At 43.5% G+C, this 25,172-nt stretch overlaps 2 protein-coding genes across 10 annotated transcripts in view; both read left to right on the top strand.

The window, feature by feature from the left end:
- TRERF1 (transcriptional regulating factor 1) overlaps positions 1–10,227 on the top strand; it is a 79,343-nt gene extending 69,116 nt beyond the window's left edge. For all 9 annotated transcript variants that reach the window (XM_081185965.1, XM_081185961.1, XM_081185959.1 and 6 more), the window contains 6 exons: positions 2,549–2,624; positions 2,964–3,052; positions 4,253–4,366; positions 4,727–4,924; positions 5,730–5,935; positions 8,621–10,227. In XM_081185965.1, coding sequence (XP_081042091.1) covers positions 2,549–2,624; positions 2,964–3,052; positions 4,253–4,366; positions 4,727–4,924; positions 5,730–5,935; positions 8,621–8,942 — 1,005 coding nt within the window. In that variant the 3' untranslated portion in view covers positions 8,943–10,227. The remainder of the gene's footprint in view (positions 1–2,548; positions 2,625–2,963; positions 3,053–4,252; positions 4,367–4,726; positions 4,925–5,729; positions 5,936–8,620) is intronic.
- Positions 10,228–17,999: 7,772 nt separating this feature from the next.
- On the top strand, positions 18,000–22,998 carry MRPS10 (mitochondrial ribosomal protein S10). Its single transcript, XM_081186119.1, has 7 exons — positions 18,000–18,113; positions 19,577–19,635; positions 19,733–19,805; positions 20,873–21,012; positions 22,046–22,154; positions 22,498–22,587; positions 22,821–22,998. The coding sequence occupies exons 1-7, from the start codon at positions 18,036–18,038 to the stop codon at positions 22,905–22,907; spliced, it is 636 nt and encodes a 211-aa protein (XP_081042245.1). The 5' UTR covers positions 18,000–18,035; the 3' UTR covers positions 22,908–22,998.
- Positions 22,999–25,172: the final 2,174 nt, after the last annotated feature.

The raw sequence follows: 25,172 nt of genomic DNA, 5'->3' as shown, positions 1-25,172 counted from the left end.
TTTAGCCTCACTCTGGCACCCACCACTTTTCTTTCTCAAAAGAAATCTTTTATTTTATTATTCCTAGTTTTTATTTGTTCATTAAAAACACATACCTTGCCTTTCTTTAGAAAAACATTCAACACCGCCAGTTGACTTGTTTATTTCGTAATGTTTATACACTGTTTGTTAAAAAAACCCAGAAACAAAACCCTGGATGATGCTCGTTTAAAATACAGTTAACTAAAATGGCAGAATTACAGTAATACTCCAAATCAACAGTAGTTAAAATCATACTCGTGGAATACAAAATGCAAAACCAGCATCAACTAAAATCACACAGAACATCCTGGGTCTAAGGCCCATTTAAAATGGTCAGAATGAGACAGGTGTATCTCGTGCAAAAGGTTGTTCCATTGGATGGGCTTTTCCATCTGTAACATGGGGCTAATAAGACTGGCCTGCTCACAGGGCTGTTTTAAGGATTGCTGAGGTCCCAGCAAAGGAAGAATGGATACAGAAACTTATGGAATATGCAGAAATGGTGGAACTTACTGGAAAAATAAGAAACCAGGCAACAAACGTTTTATAAAAGAATGTTGTTGTTGTTTAGTCGTTTAGTCGTGTCCGACTCTTCGTGACCCCATGGACCAGAGCACGCCAGGCCCTCCTGTCTTCCACTGCCTCCCACAGTTTGGTCAGACTCATGTTTGTAGCTTCAAGAACACTGTCCAACCATCTCGTCCTCTGTCGTCCCCTTCTTCTTGTGCCCTTAATCTTTCCCAACATCAGGGTTTTTTCCAGGGAGTCTTCTCTTCTCATGAGGTGGCCAAAGTATTGGAGCCTCAGCTTCACGATCTGTCCTTCCAGGGAGCACTCAGGGCTAATTTCTTTAAGAATGGATGTGTTTGATCTTCTTGCAGTCCATGGGACTCTCAGGAGTCTCCTCCAGCACCATAATTCAAAAGCATCTATTCTTCGGCGATCAGCCTTCTTTATGGACCAGCTCTCGCTTCTATACATTACTACCGGGTAAACCATGGGTTAAACTATACGGACCTTTGTTGGCAAGGTGATGTCTCTGCTTTTTAAGATGCTGTCTAGGTTTGCCATCGCCTTTCTCCCAAGGAGCAGGCGTCTTTTAATTTCGTGACTGCTGTCACCATCTGCAGTGATCACGGAGCCCAAGAAAGTAAAATCTCTCACTGCCTCCATTTCTTCCCCTTCTATTTACCAGGAGGTGATGGGCCCAGTGGCCATGATCTTCATTTTTTTGATGTTGAGCTTCAGACCATATTTTGCGCTTTCCTCTTTCACCCTCATTAAAAGGTTCTTTAATTACTCCTCACTTTCTGCTGTCAAGGTTGTGTCATCTGCATATCTGAGGTTGTTGATATTTCTTCCGGCGATCTTAATTCCGGCTTGGGATTCATCCAGCCCAGCCTTTCGCATGATGAATTCTGCGTATAAATTAAATAAGCAGGGAGACAATATACAGCCTTGCCGTACTCCTTTCCCAATTTTGAACCAGTCAGTTGTTCCATATCCAGTTCTAACTGTAGCTTCTTGTCCCACATAGAGATTTCTCAGGAGACAGATGAGGTGATCAGGCACTCCCATTTCTTTAAGAACTTGCCATAGTTTGCTGTGGTCGACACAGTCAAAGGCTTTTGCATAGTCAATGAAGCAGAAGTAGATGTCTTTCTGGAACTCTCTAGCTTTCTCCATAATCCAGAGCATGTTTGCAATTTGGTCTCTGGTTCCTCTGCCCCTTTGAAATCCAGCTTGCACTTCTGGGAGTTCTCGGTCCACATACTGCTTGAGCCTGCCTTGTAGAATTTTAAGCATAACCTTGCTAGCATGTGAAATGAGTGCAATTGTGTGGTAGTTGGAGCATTCTTTGGCACTGCCCTTCTTTGGGATTGGGATGTAGACTGATCTTCTCTAATCTTCTGGCCACTGCTGAGTTTTCCAAATTTGCTGGCATATTGAGTGTAGCACCTTAACAGCATCATCGTTTAAAATTTTAAATAGTTCAGCTGGAATATCATCACTTCCACTGGCCTTGTTATTAGCAGTTCTTTCTAAGGCCCATTATAAAAGAATAGAGATGGTTTATTGACTATTTACAGATAAATTGTAAACAGATAACCTGCAGTACAGATAACCTGCAGTTTTATAAGCGTATATATTTAAAGCAGATGAGTAAATGAGCCAATTAAGTTAATTTGGATATTCAGAAGGTATCAAAAATAAATTTAAGGAACACCAGAAAGAGGGGGAAGGAAGTCAAATTTTGAAATGTTAAAATTGTATATTGTAAAATTATAGTGAAATGTATTAATCTGAAAAGCATAAATAAATTTTAAGAAAAAGGATTGCTGAGAAAATGTATAAGGAGCTCTTAGTGCATATAGAACAAATGGTATGTAAATATTATTTTAATACATTATTAAAAGAAGCAAAAGAGTCATAGCAATTAAGTGTCACATAGTCTTAAAAGAAGATAGAGTCATAATAATTAAGAACAAATTGTATACAATTCTGTTTGCCTCTTTTTGTCCTGCAGGTAGCTCTGGAGATGCTGCTTTTGTTGAAGCCAGCAAGAGCAAAATCGCATCCTCTGGCAAGTTATCACTATGCTGGTAAGTTCCTGAACGGATTGCCTAATAAAGGCTAGTTCTGTGTGTGAGTCCTTTGCTCGTGGAAGGAATGCAGCTGCCTAGTGTCACTGATGAAGTTCAGAGAAAATAGTTATTCCATTGACAGTATACATACACACCTACTTGCAGAAACCATAGAATCTTCGAACTGTAGAGTTGGAAGTGACCCCTGCAATGCAGGAATCTCAACATGCGGTTCCCCATCCAATTTGAAACCATACCGGAACCTGCTTAGCTTTGCAAATGTGACAGCAGTTTTGTTTTTGTACCATGGTGCAGGCACACCCCCACCCTCGATTATTATCTGTTTGTTTCTTTCAGGTTCAGACCAGTGGACGCCCGTTGAAAGAAAGCTGTTCAGCAAAGCATTATACACATACGGCAAAGATTTTATTTTGGTACAGAAAATGGTAAGGCTTGTTGTCCTTGTTCTTGCTTTGTTGACATTCCTGATCTTGTGGTTTTCAGCCACTAAGTTAGTTTCATCATATGAAAGTAGAACATTATCAACATCCTTTCGTGTTGCTTTTATTTGCCACTTTCCTGCAAAAACTAGGCCCAAAGTGATTCACAACGTAGCAAATGAACAATAAATATAATGACTGGAAAATATGAGTATCAATGAGTTTAAAAAGAAAAAAGAGAGATCCACACAGCATTGTATAAAACAGTGCAAAAAAGTGAAACAGATTTAGTATTTCCATTTAAGCAATAACGTCAACACACAAATAGAATAGTAGGGTGCAAAACATCGCCCTGTTCCACACAATGCACCTGTATCTAATTGTTTGGTTCCGAAACTCAGTCTCCATTCCAAGGACCCTAACCCCATCTCCCACACAGACCCTGCCTCCCTGGCTCTCACCCAGAGGGGCCTTATGCTCACCATTATCATGTGCTCTTACCCACATGGTGGACCTTAACTTTCCTTCCACACTCTCCCACCAAGCACTGCTCATTCATCCAGGTTGGGGGGAATTCTTACGTTTTAGCTTATGAGAGACTCCTCTAAGCATTCAGTTTATTTTACTGTGTCTGTGATACCGAGCAAGAATTTGTTGCTGAAATTAGAGCGGGGGAGAGGGAATGTTGAAGGGTGGTTGGGGCAGAGAGCATCTGCACTGAAGTGGGGAGACCCAAGTTCATATTCCCTACTCGGTAAATGAATCTCATTGGTGACATAGAGCCCAGCCCCTCTCCCAGTCATAGCTGTCAACCTTCCCTTTTTTTGCGGGAAATTCCCTTATTCCAGCGCCGTTCCCCGCTGCTTCCTGCTGCTGTCCCAGATTGTTAGATATCCCGTAGACTGTCCCCAGGACAGGTGAGGCTGCTGATCCCTTATTTTCAAATCTGAAAATTGACAGCTGTGCTCCCAGTCGAAACAGGACTGTCACCCAGTGCTCCATAATGGACTGGCAGGATAAAAATGAGCATGTGACTGGGAGCATAGGTAAAAATACTTCCATAAGATCTGTAGCCCAATTCATGCTTTCAAGCCTTCTTCCGCTCTTTGTGATCAAGACACGAGTGAGTGGTGTTTTTGGTGTTGCGCTGAACGCTACACAATTGTAGATCAATGTTGCAACATCTGAATTACTGTTTGACTGTAGGTGAAGTCGAAGACGGTGGCCCAGTGTGTGGAATACTATTATACCTGGAAGAAAATCATGCATTTAGGACGAAAGCACAGAACACGCTTAGCAGAAGTGAAAAATGAATGCCTGGTAGGAGCCACCCTCATTTTTATTTTTCTAGTTTGTGAACTTGTTCTCTCCAGATATTTATTTCTGACATTGCTCCAAGGTTCAGAAATTCCCTGGCACCTCCAATTTAAAGGATCAGATAGCAAGGAATAGGAAAGACCTCTTACCTGGAGAGCCACTGCTAGCCAGAGTGCTCCAAGTTGGTGAAAGCAGCTTTTACCAGCTGTTCAACTTGATTTTTCAAGCTGGGAGGAGGTCAGCCAGCTAGGGGAAAGACTCCTCCCTCCTTCAGAGCTGAGAGAAGAGCTTTCCTGTCTCCCATTTATTTAAGGCATGCTTGCTCTCCAGCCCACCTCCCCTAAAATCCCTTTTGAATTTCAGACTAGCGGCGAAGATGATGAATTAGAGGAAGAGGAGCAGGCAGAGGAGGACAAGAAGTCCATCAAAGAAGAAGCCGAAATTCAGAATTCTCCTGAGCCGCCTTCAATTATTGCTGCTGAACCTATTAACCTGCCTTCCTTGCAAAGCCCCACACTTCCAGCGACCTCATTTACATGTGAAATGCCAGACTGCGGAGCGGTAAGTGGACCTGGAAACATTTTAATTCAATGGTACAGCTGTGCTTGGAATGTTACGTCCAGTTCGGGTTGCCCCACCTCAGAAAGGGATATTGTAGAGCTGGAAAAAGGTCAGAAGAGGGCAACCCAAAACCGTCAGGGAGATGGATCAACTCGCCTATGATGAAAGGGTAAAACATTTGGGGAGGGCTTGTTGAAGTGGCTGACCGCTATCATAGGAAGAAAAAAGTTGGAGATCTCCCAAGTACACAAGAAAAGGTTTATTAAGCCCAACACATTTTGGAGAAAATCCTCCTCATTGAGCGCTCTAGGAACCAAGCTGCAGCTGTGCTTTACAGACTGGGTCACAAACTGTTATTCAAGAGTCCCCCCGAAGAAGGATTTATTCCAAAACACATGAGGCCTGAGAAGTCTCTTCCTAGGTGCCTAGAGGTCTCTTCCCTTTTTCTTCCTTCCCCTTTCTGTTTAAGACGGTGGTCAAGAAAAACAAAGTTGGGCTAGATGGAAGTTTTTAACTGGTCCAGCAGGATTCTCCTTATGTTTTTAAGCAAGCAACCAGAACAGGCCAGTGGCCAATCGTGGTGCAAAATCCAGTTGTCACAGTGGCCAACCAGTTGCCTGTGGGAAACTCTTGATTTCACTTCATTTTTGTGATTTAGAACTGTGGCGTTGCAAGGGACCACGAGGGCCATCTTGCCCAACCCCCCGCAATGCATGACTCTTTTGCCTAACATGGGCCTTGAACCCACAACCCTGAGATTAAGAGTCTCGGGCTCTACCAACTGAGCTATCCTTTTGCCCCCTAGATGTTCAACTCCAGACCAGCTCTGAATGGCCACGTTCGCATTCATGGCGGTACAAACCTTGTGACGAAAACCCGTGGTGGGAGCCACAGTGCGAAGCAGAAATCCAGCTCCCAGAATGATCACCCTGCCAAAAACTCCCCAGCTCACAGCACGACAAGTGGCGAGACAGACCCAACTACACTTTTCCCTTGCAAAGAATGTGGCAAGTGAGTAGATGTGGGAAACACAGAAAGAACTTAGTTGTTTCATCAGGGGAAATAAACCAAGAGTGGGGCTCCCTAGAATGGTAACTCCACTGTATAAACCAGGGGTAGGGAACCTTTGGCCCAGGTTCAAAATGTGCCCCATCAGGCCTCCCTGTCAGGCCCTTGGGATGTGCCTGAGGCCACACACCTTTCCCAGACCACACCCCTGCCTGGTCCTGCTGTGATCCCTCCTTGGGTTACCTGCAGTGTCTTGATGCCTAAACAGAGGATGGTAAACTTCTTGATGTAGCCAATCCCAGGGTAGTACGCTGCCAGCACCAATCAGCTGATAGGCACTGACAGCAAGACCCCTTGGCTGCACCAGGGAGTTCTATGTCATCAGCGCAGCCCGGGGAACTAGATCTGAGCACTGGACTGGATCCCCATCTCCCCCACTTGCTGTAGACCAAGTTTGAGAAGTGGATGGAGCCACCTCTCCATCTCTCCACCTCTGAAATGTGCACAGAGCTATGCAAGCTTCATCAATCGACCGGCTATTTCAAAGTAACGCGTGACATGCAGGCCCTTTTGCAGGAACTGACAAGCAGGTGATGGTTGTTGCTTGCGAAGTACTTTGTATGGTGTACCACTGGACTATGAATCTATGGGTGGTCTGCATCATAGCGGCAGAAAATTGGCTGTGCTTGCAGGATGTCCCAGGTTCAAACCCCAGCATCTCCAGGGAGGGCTGGAAACATTCCCTGCCTGAATTACCGGAGAGCTGCTTCCAGCTAGTGTAGACAGTCCTGAGCTAGATGGACCAGTGGTCTGAATTGGTATAGAGCAGCTGTGTTTTGCAGGTACCTCTGATCAGCTGGTAAGTTATGCCTTTGACCCAGCTGCATCTTTTACCCGTCCCACACCTGGCATTGTATATAATGTCACAGGTTGGACAGGTGTGTGCGTGGTGTGGCCAAAAGAACCTCACAGTCCAAATCTGGAGGCCTGGCAGGTCTGATGAAGACCAGATGGTTCCCTGCTGCTAATGCAACTGATCCGTGCAAGGCTTTGCTGTTGGTGCCCACCAGGACTTCTTGTAACAACCACTCTTTCAGCAGTGAGACCTGCTTGGCCCAAAGGATCCTGGAGAATGAGGGAACTGCTGTGTGAAGATGCATACCCTCTGTTGCTCATTATTTCAACCCAGAGTTCTTTTCTACAAAGGAACTTTTAGCAGCAAAGGTCTGCCTCCATCCCTTGATGACCGGAGAGGTGTTGGGAGAGCAGAGGGCACATACCAGGGGGCACCCATCCCTGGAGCCCAGTTCTCCCCTCGCCTTCCAGTATCCTTCCATTGGTAACAAGGCAGCCTCCTTCCCCCCTTGAAATGATCATTCAAGGGTTTAACTAACACCTTAAGTTTATTCTGGTTCCCTTCTTGTGAATGCTTGGAAACAGTCCTGGATTTAGGGCACTGTGGGCAGTTACCCCAAACAGGCAGCTGAGCTGACAGGGTGCAAAATAATAGTAGTAATAATAATAATAATAGTAATACAGTGGTACCTCTGGTTGCGAACGGGATCCATTCCAGAGGCCCGTTCACAACATGAAAAGAATGCAACCCGCAGCGGCGCATCTGCGCACGCGCGGGTTGCGATTCGCCGCTTCTGCGCATGCGCGTGACATCATTTTGCACTTCTGCACATGTGCGAGCGGCGAAACCTGGAAGCAACCCTTTCCGGTATTTCTGGGTCGCCGCAGGACGTAACCTGAAAGAACGTAACACAAAGCGGATGTAACATGAGGTATGATTGTACTAGCACTACTACTACTACTGCTCCTGCTACTACAGTGGTGCCCCGCAAGACGAACGCCTCGCAAGACGAAAAACTCCTAAAACGAAAGGTTTTTTCGTTTTCGAGTTGCTTCGCAAGATGAATTTCCCTATGGGCTTGCTTCGCAAAACGAAGCTTGCCCCGCAAGCTCCAGGGATAGCAGGAAGCGCAGCGCGTCTTCCCCGCTGTCCCCGGACCTCTTTTGAAGCAAGGGGCGGCGGGGAGAAGATTACTTCTCCCCGTTGCCAGCCCCGCAAGCTCCGGGGATAGCGGGAAGCGCAGCACGTCTTCCCCGCTGTCCCCGGACCTCTTTTGAAGCAAGGGGCGGCGGGGAGAAGATCGCTTCTCCCCGTTGCCAGCCTCGCAAGCTCCGGGGACAGAGGGGAAGGCGCAGCGCCTTCCCCTCTCTCCCCGGACCCCTTTTGAACCAAGGGGCGGCAAGGGGGAGAAGCGATCTTCTCCTCTCCGCCCCTTGCTTCAAAAGAGGGGACAGAGCGGCGCTTCCCCTCTGTCCCCGGACGGTCTCCATAGGAACGCATTGATTGATTTTCAATGCGTTCCTATGGGAAACCGTGCTTCGCAAGACGAAAAACTCGCAAGAAGAAAAAACTTGCGGAACGAATTAATTTCGTCTTGCGAGGCACCACTGTACTATTAGCCAGATAGGCAGGATATAAATATAATAATAATAATAATTTTATTATATTGCCAGTCTGCCTGCTTGAAAATGCATTTATCTGTATAGTCAACTAACACCTACACTTTCTGGATGTTCACAGTAGCACATATACTCAAAATAATTGTTTCTGAAATCTGCTCTCTCTCTCTCTCCGCATTCCTTTCTCTTCCTCTCCCCCCCCCCCAACGCTAGGATGTTTTTCAAAATCAAAAGCCGGAATGCTCACATGAAAACACACCGGCAACAGGAAGAGCAGCAGCGGCAGAAAGCCCAGAAGGCGGCTGTTGCAGCTGAAATGGCGGCTACGATTGCAAGGACCACGGGGCCCTCTGGGCATAGCTTGATACCCTTGGATCATTTGGACTTGATAAAGCAGGTTGAGGAAGCCGACGACCTCAGCAGCGATGTTGTTCAGGAATTGGGAGAGGTCATGGACGGTACTGAAGTGATAGACCCTGACCTCTTACTGGATGAAGAAGACACAGATTTGCTTCAGGATGATGTGGAGCTGTAGAGAGAAAAAAAGCCATTCTGTAAAATTATGGATGCCTGTTGGAATTATTTTCCTTCGGCTGGGAGGGTTAAGTGTTTACTTCCCTTTTATTTTAAACTATCTGAATAGTTTGAATGTTTTGTTTTTGTTTTGTTTTGTTTGTAACTCGGGGGTGGAGGAGGGTGGGATAAATCTGGTTATTGCTGTTGGTCCTTTTACTTTTTGCAACTATGATTGCAAAAAGATTCATATTTTCCCTCATTCGAAAGGTATTTTTTGTCAAATACCTTGCAAGCTAGTTGGTTCTGAGAAGTCTTATTTCCTTACTGTTTCCTTTCAGGCATTTACGTGACAAGTCCCCAAATTTATTTGCAACACCTCAGGGTTTTTGTTTTCCCTCCCACCACACCCCCCATACGAGTAGATTTTGGTTTCTTTTTCTTTTCAAGACGTGTTTCATTTTGTGCCTTCAGCTCTGGCCTCAAAACATCTGCCACAACAAAGAATGCTGCCTCTGCAATAAACAGAAGCTGAGACTTAGGATTGTTGGCATCTGAAAGTTTTGCTCTAACATGTCGCCGGGCCTGTTAGAGGGCCTCTCTGCTGATGGGACAAGTAGCTGTGGCAGGTTATTTCCCATTACACGGAATGTTCTGTGGTGGATGGAGGCTTCCAAGATGCCTTCAGATTTCCTTCTTAACAAGAAGACTGGCTTTGTAGAAATGGATGGGCTTGGCGGCCTATTCCGCTTTACTTTGACCCGGAAGAAATTTGAGCGGCCCTGAAACGAGCGAGAACAGCTAGATTAGCCCTCTGTGAATCTGCATTCACTTCCTTCTTTCCCTTTTATGAGGCAATCTGTTTCTTTGAGAAGGGCTCTACTTGCGTTGTGCACTTCAGAGCTCCTGGTTAAACAGGATTGAGGGAGGGATACAGTGAAATCAGAAGTCCACCGGCTTCACCACGGGAGATGCTGCTGAGGCACATCTCAAAAGTCTTTTGACTGGAGACTACTGGCTTGGGTACTTGGACTTGGATGTGCATTCATGATAGGAATGCACTGAAATATACCTCCATTTGCAAAAGTTTTATCACTTTTTTGTTTTAAAAAGGTTATCCTTGAGAGTATGCAGGGATTTATTATTGTTAATTATTATTATTATTTGCTGCCTAGAGGCAGTGGTACTTATCAAGACCTTTCCTCACAGAAAGAAGAGGGGGGAGATTTCCACTTTGAGGTAGAGCACGTTAAGATATTTCATCATGGCCAGAGGCCGTTTATGTATGTATGTAAGAAATAAATAAAAATTACATAGCTTGGCTGATAACGTTAGCATAAATATACACAGTGGGGTTTTATGCCTGCCAGCACTCTCTTATGGAGCCATAGGTTTGCTCTGGGAAGCGATAAAGCCCAGCAAACATTCAGCAGTTTGGGTCAGGGGGTGGCGAGTATGGAAACGCAATAAATAAATAAACACACACACACACACACACACACACACACACACACACACACCTCTTCTATATGAAATTTTTATCAGGCCACAGCTTCCTCATTCCTGTTCAGGGAAGTCAGCATGTTCAACTTTGGAATGACTTGGCTAGGGAGCTTGCACCTTTTTCCTTCCCAGAGCTAGGAGTGGGATCATTCCCCAGGCCACGGTCTTCTTGTGCATCACCTCTATTGCTTATAAACAGACAGTTACTATATCTTACGTTTGCACCTAAGAGTCAAGACCAGAGCCCTAGAAAAAGTTAATAGTCAGAAACGTCTTTATTTTTCTCATTCAAAGCCAAACTGTTCATAGCCATGCTCCCACTTGGTTCAAAAGCTGCGCCAGTCTTGGGTGACACTGGTGAGACCTGGCTCTTGGATACCCCCAAATCAGATGAAGATTGACCCTCTTAAGCCAGGGCCGCTTTAGACAACTGAAATTGTCTCCACTTGGCACATTCCCCAGGCATTTCAGAAAAAAGTAGCACCTGTCCCAGGGTGTTCCCAGTTTACACCCAATAGTTCTCGGTGGTGATTCAGGGTTGAAAAGAAATGCGTTGCTTTGTTCACTTAAATTGCTGCCAGAAAACCATAGTCAGATACTAGTTTTCCACGCAGTTGCCTCTCCAGTTGGAATTGCATCCTCTGTGTGGCCGTGTCCCTGAGGATCTGCATGGAGACAATCTCTGAGAAGATGAACTGGCTTTCAGTATGAGCGGACCGATTTAATAATCATTGAAAGCATTTTGATAAATGCAGAGGAACTATTTGGGTGTTCCTTGCAAGCTACTCCTCTCTTTTCCCCAAGCTTTCTCCCTGAGAATCTGTTCTCATCAGGGAATAGCTAGTGTCACCCAGGTTGTCTTTGGAGAGTTGGATATGATTCTTCAGTGTGTCTGCCCATCTCAGTCAAGGGGTGTGATTTGCCTTCACCTGTTGCTGTCGCCCAACATAGCTGATGAAGAGAACTGGCAACTTGCACGCTGTGTGAGATGTTTCTCATAGGTCCAGCTGATCACAGACAGCCTTGCATGGTTGACCCTTTTCCAGGGGTTAGCTAATGTAGGGAGTTACGTGACACCTATAAGCATGCCTGCTCTCATATGAAATGTTTGCTGGCAAGTGACATTTTTAGTGTTCTTAGCGAGATGCTGGTACCTGCATGTCTGAGCAGAATATTTTCTCTCTCTCGGTATTATTTTCAAAAGGAATGTAATGTCCCTCCCAGTTTTCATTGACTGGCATCTACTGGGACAGACCCTTAAGAATTCTCAAAAGTCAGGGATTGTGTATTTTCCATCTGTTATCTAATCGGATTCTGTTAACAGCTTGGCAGGGGACTGGCATAATGGTGGTGTTGTGTAGGTCAGTATCTGATCAGCTTACTGAATATTTGTTTTAGCCATTGGCCATAACAGTTACATGCGGGTGCAGTAAAAAAAATGCATCAAAAACAAAAAATAGAGGAGCATCATAAAACAAAATATATCCAGCCTATAGGCAACTAATTACACAAGCATCCAGATTTTTTTGTCAAAAGTTTTGTAGCAGCCAAGGCAAACATAGCCACAGTTCTAGAGATCTCTATCCTGTTTGCAATGGAAAAAATATTATTTCTGCTGATTTTACCAGTTGATATACTCCTTCAGTAGGCAAAGGAATCATTGTACCTTTAGGATAAAACAAGAACAAACTAAATAGATACCACAGACTGTCTTCTGTTGCTTCCTCATCACAAATGCAATAATGTTGTGGTATTGCCTGGCTAACACAGCAGAGGGCATCAGCTGAAATCTTACCAATGTGTATTCTTTCCTGTAGTGCAAATCTAGACCAATCAGTTTAACTAATTCTTTTGCCATTTGCCATTAAAGTACGGTTACATGGACAAAGATTTCTTGCATTTCCAGTTTAACAGGGTAACACAGAATCTGAATGTAATACGCAGGAAAGACCAGCTGAGCTATTCTTTGAAACCAATTGGACAGTCCTAGGCAATCAGGTTGCAAGTGTTTGGAAGCCTATTGTGACATATGCATGATCTGTAACCAATAAATAAAGAGAGGAGGCTAATGTGTATATAACAATAGCTCCTTCCAAACAGATTCATTGGGTTTATATTTGACTATATGATGCAGCATTACACCAACAAGCCCATGTAACAAATGTCTGTTCTAGGTCAGGACTTGTTGAAACATGGAAGGTTTGGGGTGATACATATTCTTGTCAGCAAGCAATGATTTTTCCAATGTGAAATTGCAGGGTATAGGCCTTTCCTTCAGATTTATAACCACAAAGTTGTCCTTTAGCAGTAGTCTTACATCATACTGGAAGGTGTTACAGGGAAAATTGCCATCTTGTAAAAGTATTGCGGAGCAAATGATGTGGCTTAAAATAACCAAAGAGAATCTTAGAATAATTCTTGGAAGAAATATTGATCCTCGTTTAACTTCTATACATAGGTTCTGTATTTCTAAGACAATTGCAGTGATAAATAACATCTAAATATGGTCAACATTTTGCTGGAAAATCTGATATTTTATTTCCCTTTTTGTTAATGTTTCATGTTTATTGTGGTATAATTCCAGTAGAGAATTAGAGAAAAATTGTACATAACAAAAGAAAAAATCTATTTTATGGGGGAGGAAATCTTATTTTCAGACATATTTAACTGCTGTTATATTGTTACAGAAAAGCTGTAAATAATTTCAGAGTTACAGTGTAGTGTAAAGAATGTTCTTTGGGGATAAAATAATAAACATTTTAATGTAGTTCTTTTTATTTTTGTAAAGAAAACTTTGCCTGTTACGGCTTAATTGCACCTGAACTGCATGTGGTTTAACTTCAGGGTGTAATTTTATTCAGGTTTGCACTAAAATGTTTAATTTCATACGATGATGTGCCATGGTGTTTTTTCTTTCTTTCTTTTCCCCCTTTCCTTTTTGTTTCTTTGGAGGGGGCATGAATCCCAGTTAGTTCATGAGAGCACTATGTACTATATAGAAATATTTCAGCTTTTTCTTAAATCGACAGAATATTGTATTTGTAAAATCAAAGGGATCCAACGTAACGCTGCCACAGAACAGTATTTTATACTTTTGATAAAATGTACTTTGCTGATTTTTTTTTTCTTGTTCACGTGACAAAAGAGTTCTTTTAAATAAATTAATCTTCATTTGAAATATGTAGCATTTTTAAAAAGTTGGGATGTTTATCTGAGTTGCCTGTACAAAAATGGGCCCCCAAACGTAGAGGTAGTGCTCCGCTACATATGTGAGAAAAAATAGCTGTGTGCATAACTGCCACACTAACATTTCAATCATTTCCAGAGGAGTATCTGTGTTTGTCTCATGTCCCAAAAACAAGAGACTTGTGACGCTATAAAGATTTGACACATTTATTGTGGCATGAAGTTTTGTGGGCTGTAGCCCACTTCATCAGATGCCTGAAGTTCATACTAAATTTGTTGACGGTTGCATCCAGCTAACGCTGTGGCCACATTTGAGCATTATTTAGTTGTTCATCTCCCTCCCCCCCACCCCAGCACACATTTGAATTAGAGCAGAGTAGTCCAAACCCATAGGTATTTGTGGAGCAACTTCAGTCTTTACTGGTCATCCAAGTAGGTGTTGCTTTATGTCTTTGACCTTGGGGGAAGGATGATGATCACTGTTGTTGCTGCTTTAAAAATAATACAGTGGTACCTCTGGTTACGTACTTAATTCCTTCCGGAGGTCCGTTCTTAACCTGAAACTGTTCTTAACCTGAAGCACCACTTTAGCTAATGGGGCCTCCTGCTGCCGCCGTACTGCCAGAGCACAATTTCTGTTCTCATCCTGAAGCAAAGTTCTTAACCCGAGGTACTATTTCTGGGTTAGCAGAGTCTGTAACCTGAAGCGTATGTAACCTGAAACGTATGTAACCTGAGGTACCACTGTAATAATAATAATAATAATGTGCCATTTGAGGGTAACATCATGTTGACAACACAAATGCAAGGAGCTACAAACCATAGTGTGGTTCTGTGCAGATTAGACCTGCTGAAATTACCTGGCCTCCGTCATGTCCGTTAATTTCAGTGGGTGTGACTAAAGCATACAACATTAATCAATGCTACAAAACTCATGTCTTTAGCAGCATTTTAAAGTACTATTTAACAATCCTGCTTGTGTGTACAAAAGGGTGGGGTGGGGGTGGTTTTGTTTGGTAAAGAAAATGTTTCTTTATTAAAGCCTTTATCAAAGCGGGGTTAAGTAGCAACTGTTCTGAAAGATGGAGATCATAATAAGCCGTAATAAACTTAACTCCACCCCAATCTGCAACCAGACAGAAGTTAAATCCTGGAGTACATTCAGGGGCGCCGACTTATAAAAAATATTGGGGGGGCCCATACCGGGGTCCTGCCGCTGGTTCGCTCGGGTAGCCGGGAGAACGCAGTTCGAGGTGGCGGTGTTGGGGAGAGACCCTCGCTCAGGGCGCCACTAGACTTGGCGGCCGGCGGCCTATCTGGGGGGTTTTGGAGCGTATTTCGGCGGAGCGATTGGGGAGGAGCGGGCTTGTTGCCGGATTCTTCAGCTGGGCCGGAGATCCGCTGCTGGGGGGTCCCTGGGCCGAGTTGTGAGCACGGCCTGCTGAAGGGAGATCCAGCCGATTGCGCGACGGGGACGGCCGGGGCTCTCTGGCTAGGGCGCGCGGCTGGCTGGCTGGCGAGGGAGCAGGTGGGGAGGAGGTGGGGGTCCTCACTCTCTTAGGAAACGCACCTGCGCGCCCGATTGCCACGAAGTCCGAAGGGTGCGTGTGTGGAATTAAAAAGCAAAAACGAGATACGGGCAGGGCAGGCAAAGAGTTTTCTGCAAGAGGATGGAGCGCAGGTTGAAGAGAAAATCACTCAGGATGAGACAGTCAAATCAGCCATGATAAAATGGGCTCAGGATATTGGATATAACATCATGTTTGAGGACTGGGAAAGGTTATGGACCACCGGAATGAAATTCACGGCATGTAATGCCTTGAAGGAAAATATTATGAAAATGATTTATAGGTGGTACATGACCCCAGTCAAGCTTGCAAAAATATATCACCTGTCTGATAATAAATGTTGGAAATGTAAGGAGGCTGAAGGGACATTCTTTCACCTCTGGTGGACTTGTCCAAAAGTGAAGGCCTTCTGGGAAATGATCTATAATGAGTTAAAAAAGGTATTTAAGTATACCTTTCCCAAGAAACCAGAGGCCTTCCTCTTGGGCATTGTTGGCCAGAAAGTGTTAAAGAAGGATAGAACTTTCTTTATGTATGCAACTACAGCAGCAAGAATACTTATCGCAAAATATTGGAAGACACAAGATTTGCCCACACTGGAAGAGTGGCAGACGCAATTGATGGACTACATGGAACTGGCTGAAATGACTGGCAGAATCCGAGATTTGGGAGAAGAAACAACGGAAGAGGACTGGGAAAAATTTAAGGACTATTTACAAAAACAATATAAGTTGTATGAATGTTAAAAATTTACACGATTCGGAAACTATAGCTTCAGCAATTAGATTTGGGAAACAGGAAATTATATTTTAAGTAAGAAAAGGTCAAAATCTAAGGTAATACTATGTTTAATTTAAGATATAAGTAACTGATGAAAAGTATGTTAAATTTAGAGGTATAGTATTTGAAAAGTACAAAATAAGGTACGAAACAAGGTAATAATTTGCTGATATCTTTATTATAAAGAATGCAGGGTAAGGGAGATGCGAGGAAGTCCAGTTAGTTATATAAAAAATGTGTTGAATGGTTGGTTTTCTTTTCTTCTTTTTCTTTTTTTCTTTTTCTTGTTCTTTTACTTTTTTCTTCAGTGTATGTTTCTAACTTTGTATTTGAAACCTTAATAAAATATTTATAAAAAAAAAAGAGAGAGAAAATCCTTTCGCTTTTCTGGGGCGCAGGGAAGTCTCAGAGCCGGAGGTTGGGGAAGGGACCCCCTTTGCTCTGCCCTCTTCTCCCGTCTTAGATTCGCATGGGGGTCCCCGCCCGAGCTTGCCTGGCCACCGGGCCACACAAGGGCCGCGCTCTACGCGGCGCACCTTGCTAGCCGCACAGCTGTCCTCCGCGGCTGCGGAGCGGCCCTGCGCCGGTGCCCAGCCCCTCTGGGCGCCCGCTGCGCTGCCAATGACAAGCGGGCGACGTCGCGGGCGGGGAAGGCGTCGCTTTCTTTCCCGATCCTTCATCCTCCCAGTCTTCCAGCCCTTTTTTGGGTTGGAAGCTCGTCTCGTTCGCCCTTCTCCTTTCTTCACCCTGCGCGCAATTTTCCTCCCTCGTCTCCCTCCCCATTTCTCCTTCCTTCCTGACTGACTGACTGACTGACTGACGGGCTCGGGCTCAGGCTCAGGCTCGGGCTCGGGCTCCGGGTCGGGCTCAGGCTCAGGCTCAGGCTCGGGCTCGGGCAGCCACAGCGTCGGCGGTGTTGGCGATCGGCGGCGCGGGGGGATGGCCCTCCCGGGGGAGCCGGCGCTGCTCAATGGGGTTGCCAAGGACACAGGCCGGCCGCCCCCCTCCCCCGGCCCGGCGCCCCCCGCCGCGCCGGTGCCCGTTATCGAGCTGGTACGCGCCGGGCGCCCTATAAAAGCCGCGGACGCGCCCACCGCCGCCCGAGATTATTGGGGGGGCTGAGCCCCCCCAAACGAATTTTTGAGGGGGCTCGGGCCCCCTCAAGCCCCATGGAGTCGGCGCCTATGAGTACATTACATAGCTGTACATATTCTTAGGCACCAGGTAAAAACTTTCCTCTTCTCCCAGACCTTTGGCTAAATTTAAAAAATATGTGGCCTTTTAAACTGGCAAGAGGGGGAGTTATTGTTTTGTTTATTGTGTTATGTGGTGGTGTGTGTTTATACAGTAAGCAGTCCTGTGATCCGCGAATGAAAGGTGGTATAGAAATTTAATGAATAGTAACAAATTCTTCAGCATCCCCATCTTCCCCTCCCAGCTCAGCATTGTAGCTAGAACAACCCAGATCTGCAGCGCAAGGTTGCTCTCGGAATGCCATTTACACTTCATTTATGAACCACTGACTATGCCGGTAGGGTTTTTGCGAGCAGGGATAGCAACCTGCGTCTTTCCCATCTGCTGTTGGACTACAAATCCCATCATCCTTGATGCTGAGGTTGATGGGAATTGTAGTTCTAAAACACAATTCATCCTCAAGACTCTGGAATATGGGTCTTAACTATTCTTTCGCAATTTTAAATGGTTCTCCCTGGAGCAGGGCGAATTTGCAGGTCATTAAGATGATGATGATGATGATGATGATGATTACTAAAATGCCGCAGTTCTTAGAATAAAATAGTAATAATCAAATTTTCCCCACACTGGAAGATCTGCTTGTACTTCCCTTTCCTAGCCCTGGTAGTTATTTGTTACATTGCTGCCAAAGGCACTGCAGCAATAATGAGCAGCTGCAGCTTTTGCCGCTCTAGCGAGAAAGTCACACGACCAGAGAAGGAACTTTTGTTGTTTACGCCTCTATGGTTTCTTCGGCTAGAGAACTCTATGATTACCTGGATGCCAGGGCCATAGAGATCGACGCCGTCGCTCAGGCCCTACAGGAAATCGAGCTCTATGATGTCATGGCCGTAGGAAGTTGCTTGAGGAAGGGCAAGATGGCGGCGCGGAGGGGAATGAGCTTCTTGTGCCGGCTATGGAAGGTGATTGTGGCGTCCCTTGGGGCAGGGTTCGGCTGAGCAGCGAGGAGGCTCCCCGGGGCGGTATAAGTGAATGTCTAAGCCGCTAAATATAGGGTGATAATCTTAAAAAGCCGACGTCAGAGCTGCCTTTGGATAATATATATCTGAGCGGGAGGGATGTGTCAGGAGAGGGAGGCTGGCGAAGATGGTCACCTCAGAGCTGGGCTTTTATGTCTCGCCGCCACCCTTCCTGTGGGAAGGACCACCTCATCGACGGGTCTGCTCCCGCAGGATTTTATCCCTTCCCCACCACAGGGCCCCGCTAGAAAGCGTCATACGTTGATATCGTTTGCTGTGGTGTGATGGTTTTTCTGTAAGCTGCATTGGAAAGATTAGCATTCCGAGGTTACTGCAGGTGTAATAAATGGCAATGCATGCTGTAAATACGTATGTGCAAACTAGGAGATCCGGGTTCAAATGCCTACTGAGCCACAAAATTCACAGTGACCTTGGGCCAGACACTGCCAACCTAGCCTACTTTGCAGGGTTGCATTCGAGTCTTTGCAATGGAAAATTGTTAAAGGCTTTTACTGGCAATGGCTCTATGTTATTGGAATTATTAAGCACCAAAGCAACGGTCTGTTGCTTAAATGGTGATCTCTAAAACCCTTTGAGTAGCTTTGCCATTCATCTCAGTTGACATAGTAAACAAAAGAGAAAAATAGTCATTGTCACTTTTGCCTTAGTAAGTCTCCAGCACCTTTATCTGTCTTTTATCAGGCAACATTCAAAGAGGTTTTCCCGGTGACCACCTTCACACTGGAAAAATACCTATTTGCTGTGGTTTTGCCTGGCTTTTCTCATATGTTTTAGAATGCATAGCACTCCCAGAATCCCAGTGGCAAACTTTATTGGTGGCTGCTTATGGACTGATGTGCGTATCTCATAGAGAAGCATGGGACATAGATGCTTCCATGTCATTGCAGCCTGGTAAGGGAAGTAGCTATGCTATTGCCCTTTCCCTCTCCTGTTGCACTGCTGCCCTTTACAGCTTTTACTACATCAGGTTCGGAATCTACTGCTAAGAAACCCCAAAAGCAGCCAGGGGGCAATGAGTGGAAAATGCTGTGCTTATGAGGGGGCAGGTTTGGCCTCAATGGATGAGCAGCAGCCCATTTAAACATGAAGGCCTTGAAGGGGATTGTGTGTAGAAGATCCAGTTATGAGAGTTACAGAATATGTGAGGAATCTAGAAAGAACTGATGTGATAGTTTGTAATTGTGGACTGCCTTTTGTATGAATAATGTTCTAAATAAAGTCTCCTTTCTCATCAACTGCCCACCTTTTTAATGTATTTTAGATGGGGTGGGCATCTAGGTATTTATTTTCTTATTTGACTAAATAAATCTGGAAAGCTGAAGTAGCTGGCCAACAATGTAGCAACATTGCTATCTTAACATACCAATCCTATATTATGTTCTTAGGGACCAGAGGCTTGCCTTTCAACAAGAAGAGTTCCACTAAAGCAATGTAGCTTTCTTCAGTAAGTTTATCACTTCCAGCTAAATTCTTAAAACACTCATTTTCTTATATTGCTCCTGTCGTGATATTATCACACACACCCCTTTTTCCTATTTCAGCAACAATCACTTGATGTGGTTTCAGTTTTCAGGCGTGCACACCAATATTCAGCAGCCCAAGGAAAAATCCCTGGTAAGTCTTGAGTTTTGAACTTCTTATATCTTGCCAGTAAATAATAATATGTTCTGAAAAATATTAACTTCGAGATTGGGAGTACAGGTACTTTACAACTTATGCATATTGAACTTGTGCACATTCAGCTTTACGTACTTGGCAAATTAAAAATAAATAAATAAAAGGGGATGGAAAGGGGGTGGGCATCCTGAAAACAAAATACAGTGGTACCTCGCAAGACGAATGCCTTGCAAGACAAAAAACTCGCTAGACGAAAGGGTTTTTTGTTTTTTGAGCTGCTTCGCAAGACGATTTTTCCTATGGGCTTGCTTTGCAAGACGGAAACGTCTTGCAAGTTTGTTTCCTTTTTCTTAACACCATTAATACAGTTGCGACTTGACTTCAAGGAGCAACTCATAGAACGCGGTGTGGTATCCTTTTTTGAGGTTTTTAAAGACTTTGGTGATTTTTGAAGCTTTTCCAAAACTTTCCCGACACCGTGCTTCGTAAGACGAAAAAAAATCGCAAGACGACAAAACTCGCGGAACAAATTAATTTCGTCTTGCGAGGCACTACTGTACATTGGTTTTCCCACCTGCCATTTATTCCTATGTGTTTTGGCTATGTGCAATTTTGGCTTTATGCGCTATCCCCAGAATGTAACCCCCATGTAAGTTCAAAGTCATTTTTATACTCAAGTACCTTGGTACTTGAACGGCTGGGCTCCCCAAAAAATTGGCTCCCAAACGCCGCAAACCTGGAAGTGTTCCGATTTGCAAACATTTTTCGGAAGCTGAACATCAGACGCGGCTTCCGCTTGAGTGCAGGAAGCTCCGGCAGCCAATCGGAAGCCGCACCTTGGTTTTCGAATGGTTTCATGAGTCGAATGGACTCCTGGAAGAACCAAGGTACCACTGCATATATATTGATAAGGTTTAAACAATGTTGGGGCACAAAAAATGCATATAACAACTTAATTTGAACTCAATGATTTAAAACAAGACTTTAATGAGCCATGCATTAAGGCTGCCAAGCCTTAAAATATGAGTGCTTCTTTGCTTATTTCTCATTGTTTTTACATCCAGGTATCTGTTTCAGATGAACCAGACGTGTTATATAAGAAACTGGCTGTTTTGGTGAAAGGTCATGACAGAATGGTGTTGGACAGTTATGAGTATTTCATGGTGCTTGCAGCTAAAGAACTTGGTCTCTCCATAGAAAAAGTGTAAGTACAATTATCCATTGTAGTTAGTCAGTAATTCTAGAATCTCATTTTCTAATTGGTCCAACCAATTATCCAACTATAGCTCGATAATTGTAGATAAAAGACGTAGCAAAATTGCATTTTAGCTTAATGCTTTCAAATCTAATGGTTTTATTGACATTTGAAAAACAAGAGAGAATGCATAAAGCACACTAAAACTGTTTTATTGATTGGAAAGAATCCAGGATATCAAATTACTACCCTTATATAATTTTGAGGGCAAGTGTGGTGCAGTGGTTAGAGACAAGGGTCTGTGAGATTAAAGTTCAAAATCTTCATTCAGCTACAAAGTTCACTGGTTGACCTTCAGCCAGCTACATCACAGAGTTGTTGTAAGGATAAAATATGGAGGGCTGAACCACATATGACAGTTTGAACTCATTGGAGTTAAGATGGGATATAACTGTAGTCATAAACAGACAGTTGGGCTCATTGATTCTAACTTTGGAATATGGACTATTAGATAATTTGCTTAAGGACTAGTAAATTATGCAAGACACTTTCTTGCAAATTTACAGTCCAGAAGTACATCTTGTGGCTGCTGTTGCTAAGAAATCTATCATATTGAACAACAGTTCAATGTTTCTGAAGGTAGAAGTAACCTTGTGTTTTAGGCAATGCATATTTACTCAAAAGTATGATTTTAACTAGCAGTATTACTGTTAAGATTTTTTATAAAAAAAGTTTGTCATATTTAAATTGTTGACAAAAGTTCTTGAAGTCAGCAAGAGTTTTGCTACTGACTTAATGAGGTTTTCCCTTGCCCATTTCCATGATCCCCCCTCCCCCAAACCTTAGGTTACGTGCATCTCTTTGAATACAGCCACAAAGGCCAACCAGTTGAGCTGGAGGCTCAGTTGTTTCTCTCCCTGCTCCCCACTGCTTGCCAGGCAACTTCATTATTGAAAGCTGTCAGTGGAGTGGCTGTAATTTCAGAAATAAATGAATATACTAAAATGACCAATGATTCTATGAAAACTACTCTATCTCTTAGAGAAGAACCTCCAAAGAAGATAGAACGATTCACACTTCTAAAATCAGTGCACATATTCAAGAAGCACAGAGTTCAGTATGAAATGAGGACGCATTACCGCCACGTGCAGGTGAGTGAAGAGCTGTATGTTTAAATATGAGACGTGCTTAGCAAACAGATGAACATTTTTATTATTATTCAGGAAATAACAGCTGTCTACCCCCTCTTCCACCATACACATGCACATACATACTCGTGTGTAAAACATTAAACATAATAGGTGGTGAATAGCTTGAGAGCCATATTCAAGCCTCTAATGTTTGACCTAGAATGGTCATAACAGTGGTATCTATATTGCTCCAAGTAGGGCTGCAAAAGCCGGGGAAAAGACAGATACAGCCTACAGATTGGTTTCCTTTAGCACATGTCTTATTACTTGCTATGTGAAAACTAAAATACTGTTTTTGTTTCAGTTAAAGCATTTAACCGGCAGCACAGCCAATGTTTACTTGGAATACATTCAACGAAACCTACCTGAAGGGGTTGCTATGGAAGTAAAAAAGGTATTAGTGAACTTTGTTCTTGCTTCTGTAGTATAAACTCTTAGTTTTATCATTTATCGGACAAAATGGGATTTTTGCCACTTGGTAGCCTATTGGCATGTCATACATGTGTTGAATTTTAGGAATAGGATTCATATAAGTATCACAGAAACGTGCTAGGATTGTTCTAGCATAAAAATAGCTGTTGCACGTGCATGATTTTTTTAACCTCATTTTTGATACTTTCTTTTTAGACAAGGCTAGAAAGACTTCCTGAACATATCCAGAGACCTGTCTGGGACACACTGCCTCAAGTAGAAGAATCAACAAGTAAATCCTAAATGCCTGGTCTGAAGATCCCACCCCCTAGAGTTGAAATCAAATGTAACAATGTCATTCTGTTAGAGAGAAATATACTATTTCTTAAATGGACCTTTAATGAACTAGTTTTTAATGAGCCTGCTTTTCGACCAGATTAATTCTCAAAAAAAACCCACTCATGTTTCGGAAGAGATTGTGGACAACAGACACTTGACAGAAGTTGTGTTAATCTGTTGTTGTGTATCATGTCTTGCTGTACAGTGGACGCTCGGGTTGCGAACGTGATCCGTGCGGGAGGCATGTTTGCAACCCGCAGTGCTGCGTCTGGACACACATGGGTTGCGATTTGGCATTTCTGCACATGCGCGACCGCCAAAACCCAGAAGTAACTCATTCTGGTACTTCCGGGTTTCGGCGGGTCTGTAACCCGAAAAAACGCAACCTGAAGTGTCTGCAACCCGAGGTATGACTGTACGTGGATAAAAGGTTTAAAATTATGCTACTGACACTGTTGCTTATAATCAGAATATTTACTACAGTATGAACAGCATAATAATAAAGAGGCCCTTAGCAGAGTACAGTTGAATTTGTAAACCATCTGCAACCAACTGTATTAATAACCCTTACTTCCTTCTATATAACTCTTAGAAAAGCTGTTAACATAATACAATGGCACCTCGGAAGTTGAACAGAATCCATTCCAGAAGTCCGTTTGACTTCCAAAATGTTTGGAAAGCAAGGCACAGCTTCCGATTGGCTGCAGGAAGCTCCTGCAGCCAATCGCAAGCCACGGAACCAGCATTGGATGTTTGGGTTCCAAAGAACGTTTCAAACCGGAACACTCACTTCCAGGTTTGCGGCGTTCAGGAGCCAAAATGTTCGACTCACAAGGCGTTTGGGATCCAAGGTATGACTGTATTTTGTTCACAATATTATAAGAGTCACTGTGTTCTACATATGAATCTTTTATGTGTACCACTGATAAGAAATGGAAGGTAACATCAGCTAGAAGGACCAGGTGTGTGGTGCCAGATATCCATAGTTCTTAGTGCCAATTACAGCTAAGGACCATGTTTGCCACAGCTTCCCCTCTACCCCCACTGATGTATAGATGTTTGCTGCTACATTCACAGCACACGAAATTAGCTGTGGACGGGCACTATGATTCATGAAAGAAGCCTGAAGCAGCCTCATGTTAGTGTTTAAACAATCATAGAAATATGTCCTGCTTCTCTGCAAAAAACACTGGGCAACTGTAGATGTATAGTGAAATCCTTTGTCTACTTAGAAGACAGAGTTCAATGCGGCTTACTCTAAGATGATTAAATCAAGGTTGCAGTCCTACAGAGACATGGTTCAATTGCTTCGACTGAAAAAAAAATCCCCTCAATTTCAGTGCAAAGGTGCTTCTTTTATCTTCATTCTCTTTATTACCAAATGGACATTAATTGTAGTGGATAAAAAATTACCCTGTTAACCTGTTACTTAATAGGCACCAAATTCCCAAGTACTTAATGTGTAATAACCACTTCTAAAAAGAAAAGTGACCGCTTTTTTGAAAGCCAGATGAGAACTAGTCAGATGCAAAATGCCTAATTGCTTGAGACGGAGCTTTGATTTCACACGGCTAGGATGATTTTGCAGGATTTATGACTTTCCTCAATTGCTGTTAGTTCTGATCCATAGTGTCAGCTATTCTTGGAGAATTGGGCATACTGCTGGAACAGTAATCTTAAGCTGATTTTTCCTTCTTTTTTGTTGTTGTTGCTAAAGAGGAAGTGTAAGACCAAGCTGTGCCAAAGAGCTTGTCTTAATTAGGCCAGCCCTGAGCAGATGCTAATCTCCCACATAGAGCTTACTAATAACCACAGGATGTTTATGAAACAATCAAAAGCCTACAGAAATATTTTTAATTAGGGCACAAGCCAATCTGTTTCTCCCATAAACACACTTAATAATTTGATATGTTAATCTGCACCCCCACCCCAAATATCTCAACTGCCCAGCAACCATATTCTTGTTTTACAAATCAGTGAAATCACTCAGTTTGCTAAAGCATTTCGATCTCTTGGAACCAAACCCAGAATGCTCCAACCCCATAGTAGTTATTGGCATTCCTGGAAAAGATATTCACCAACCTATGAACAAGATTCATTTAACATACCAATTTTTATAAAGGATTGCATTGTTAGTCTCACTCAGGGGTTTTTTTTTAATTAAAAATTTTGTTTTTAAAAAATACGCAAAATGGATAATTTTGAGAACTGCATCTCTCCCCTTTTTCT

Source organism: Podarcis bocagei (assembly GCF_964188305.1).
Source record: "Podarcis bocagei genome assembly, chromosome: 3".
NCBI lineage: Eukaryota > Metazoa > Chordata > Lepidosauria > Squamata > Lacertidae > Podarcis > Podarcis bocagei.
Note: the sequence above shows the minus strand (reverse complement) of the source record. Positions and strands in the feature narration are given on the sequence as shown.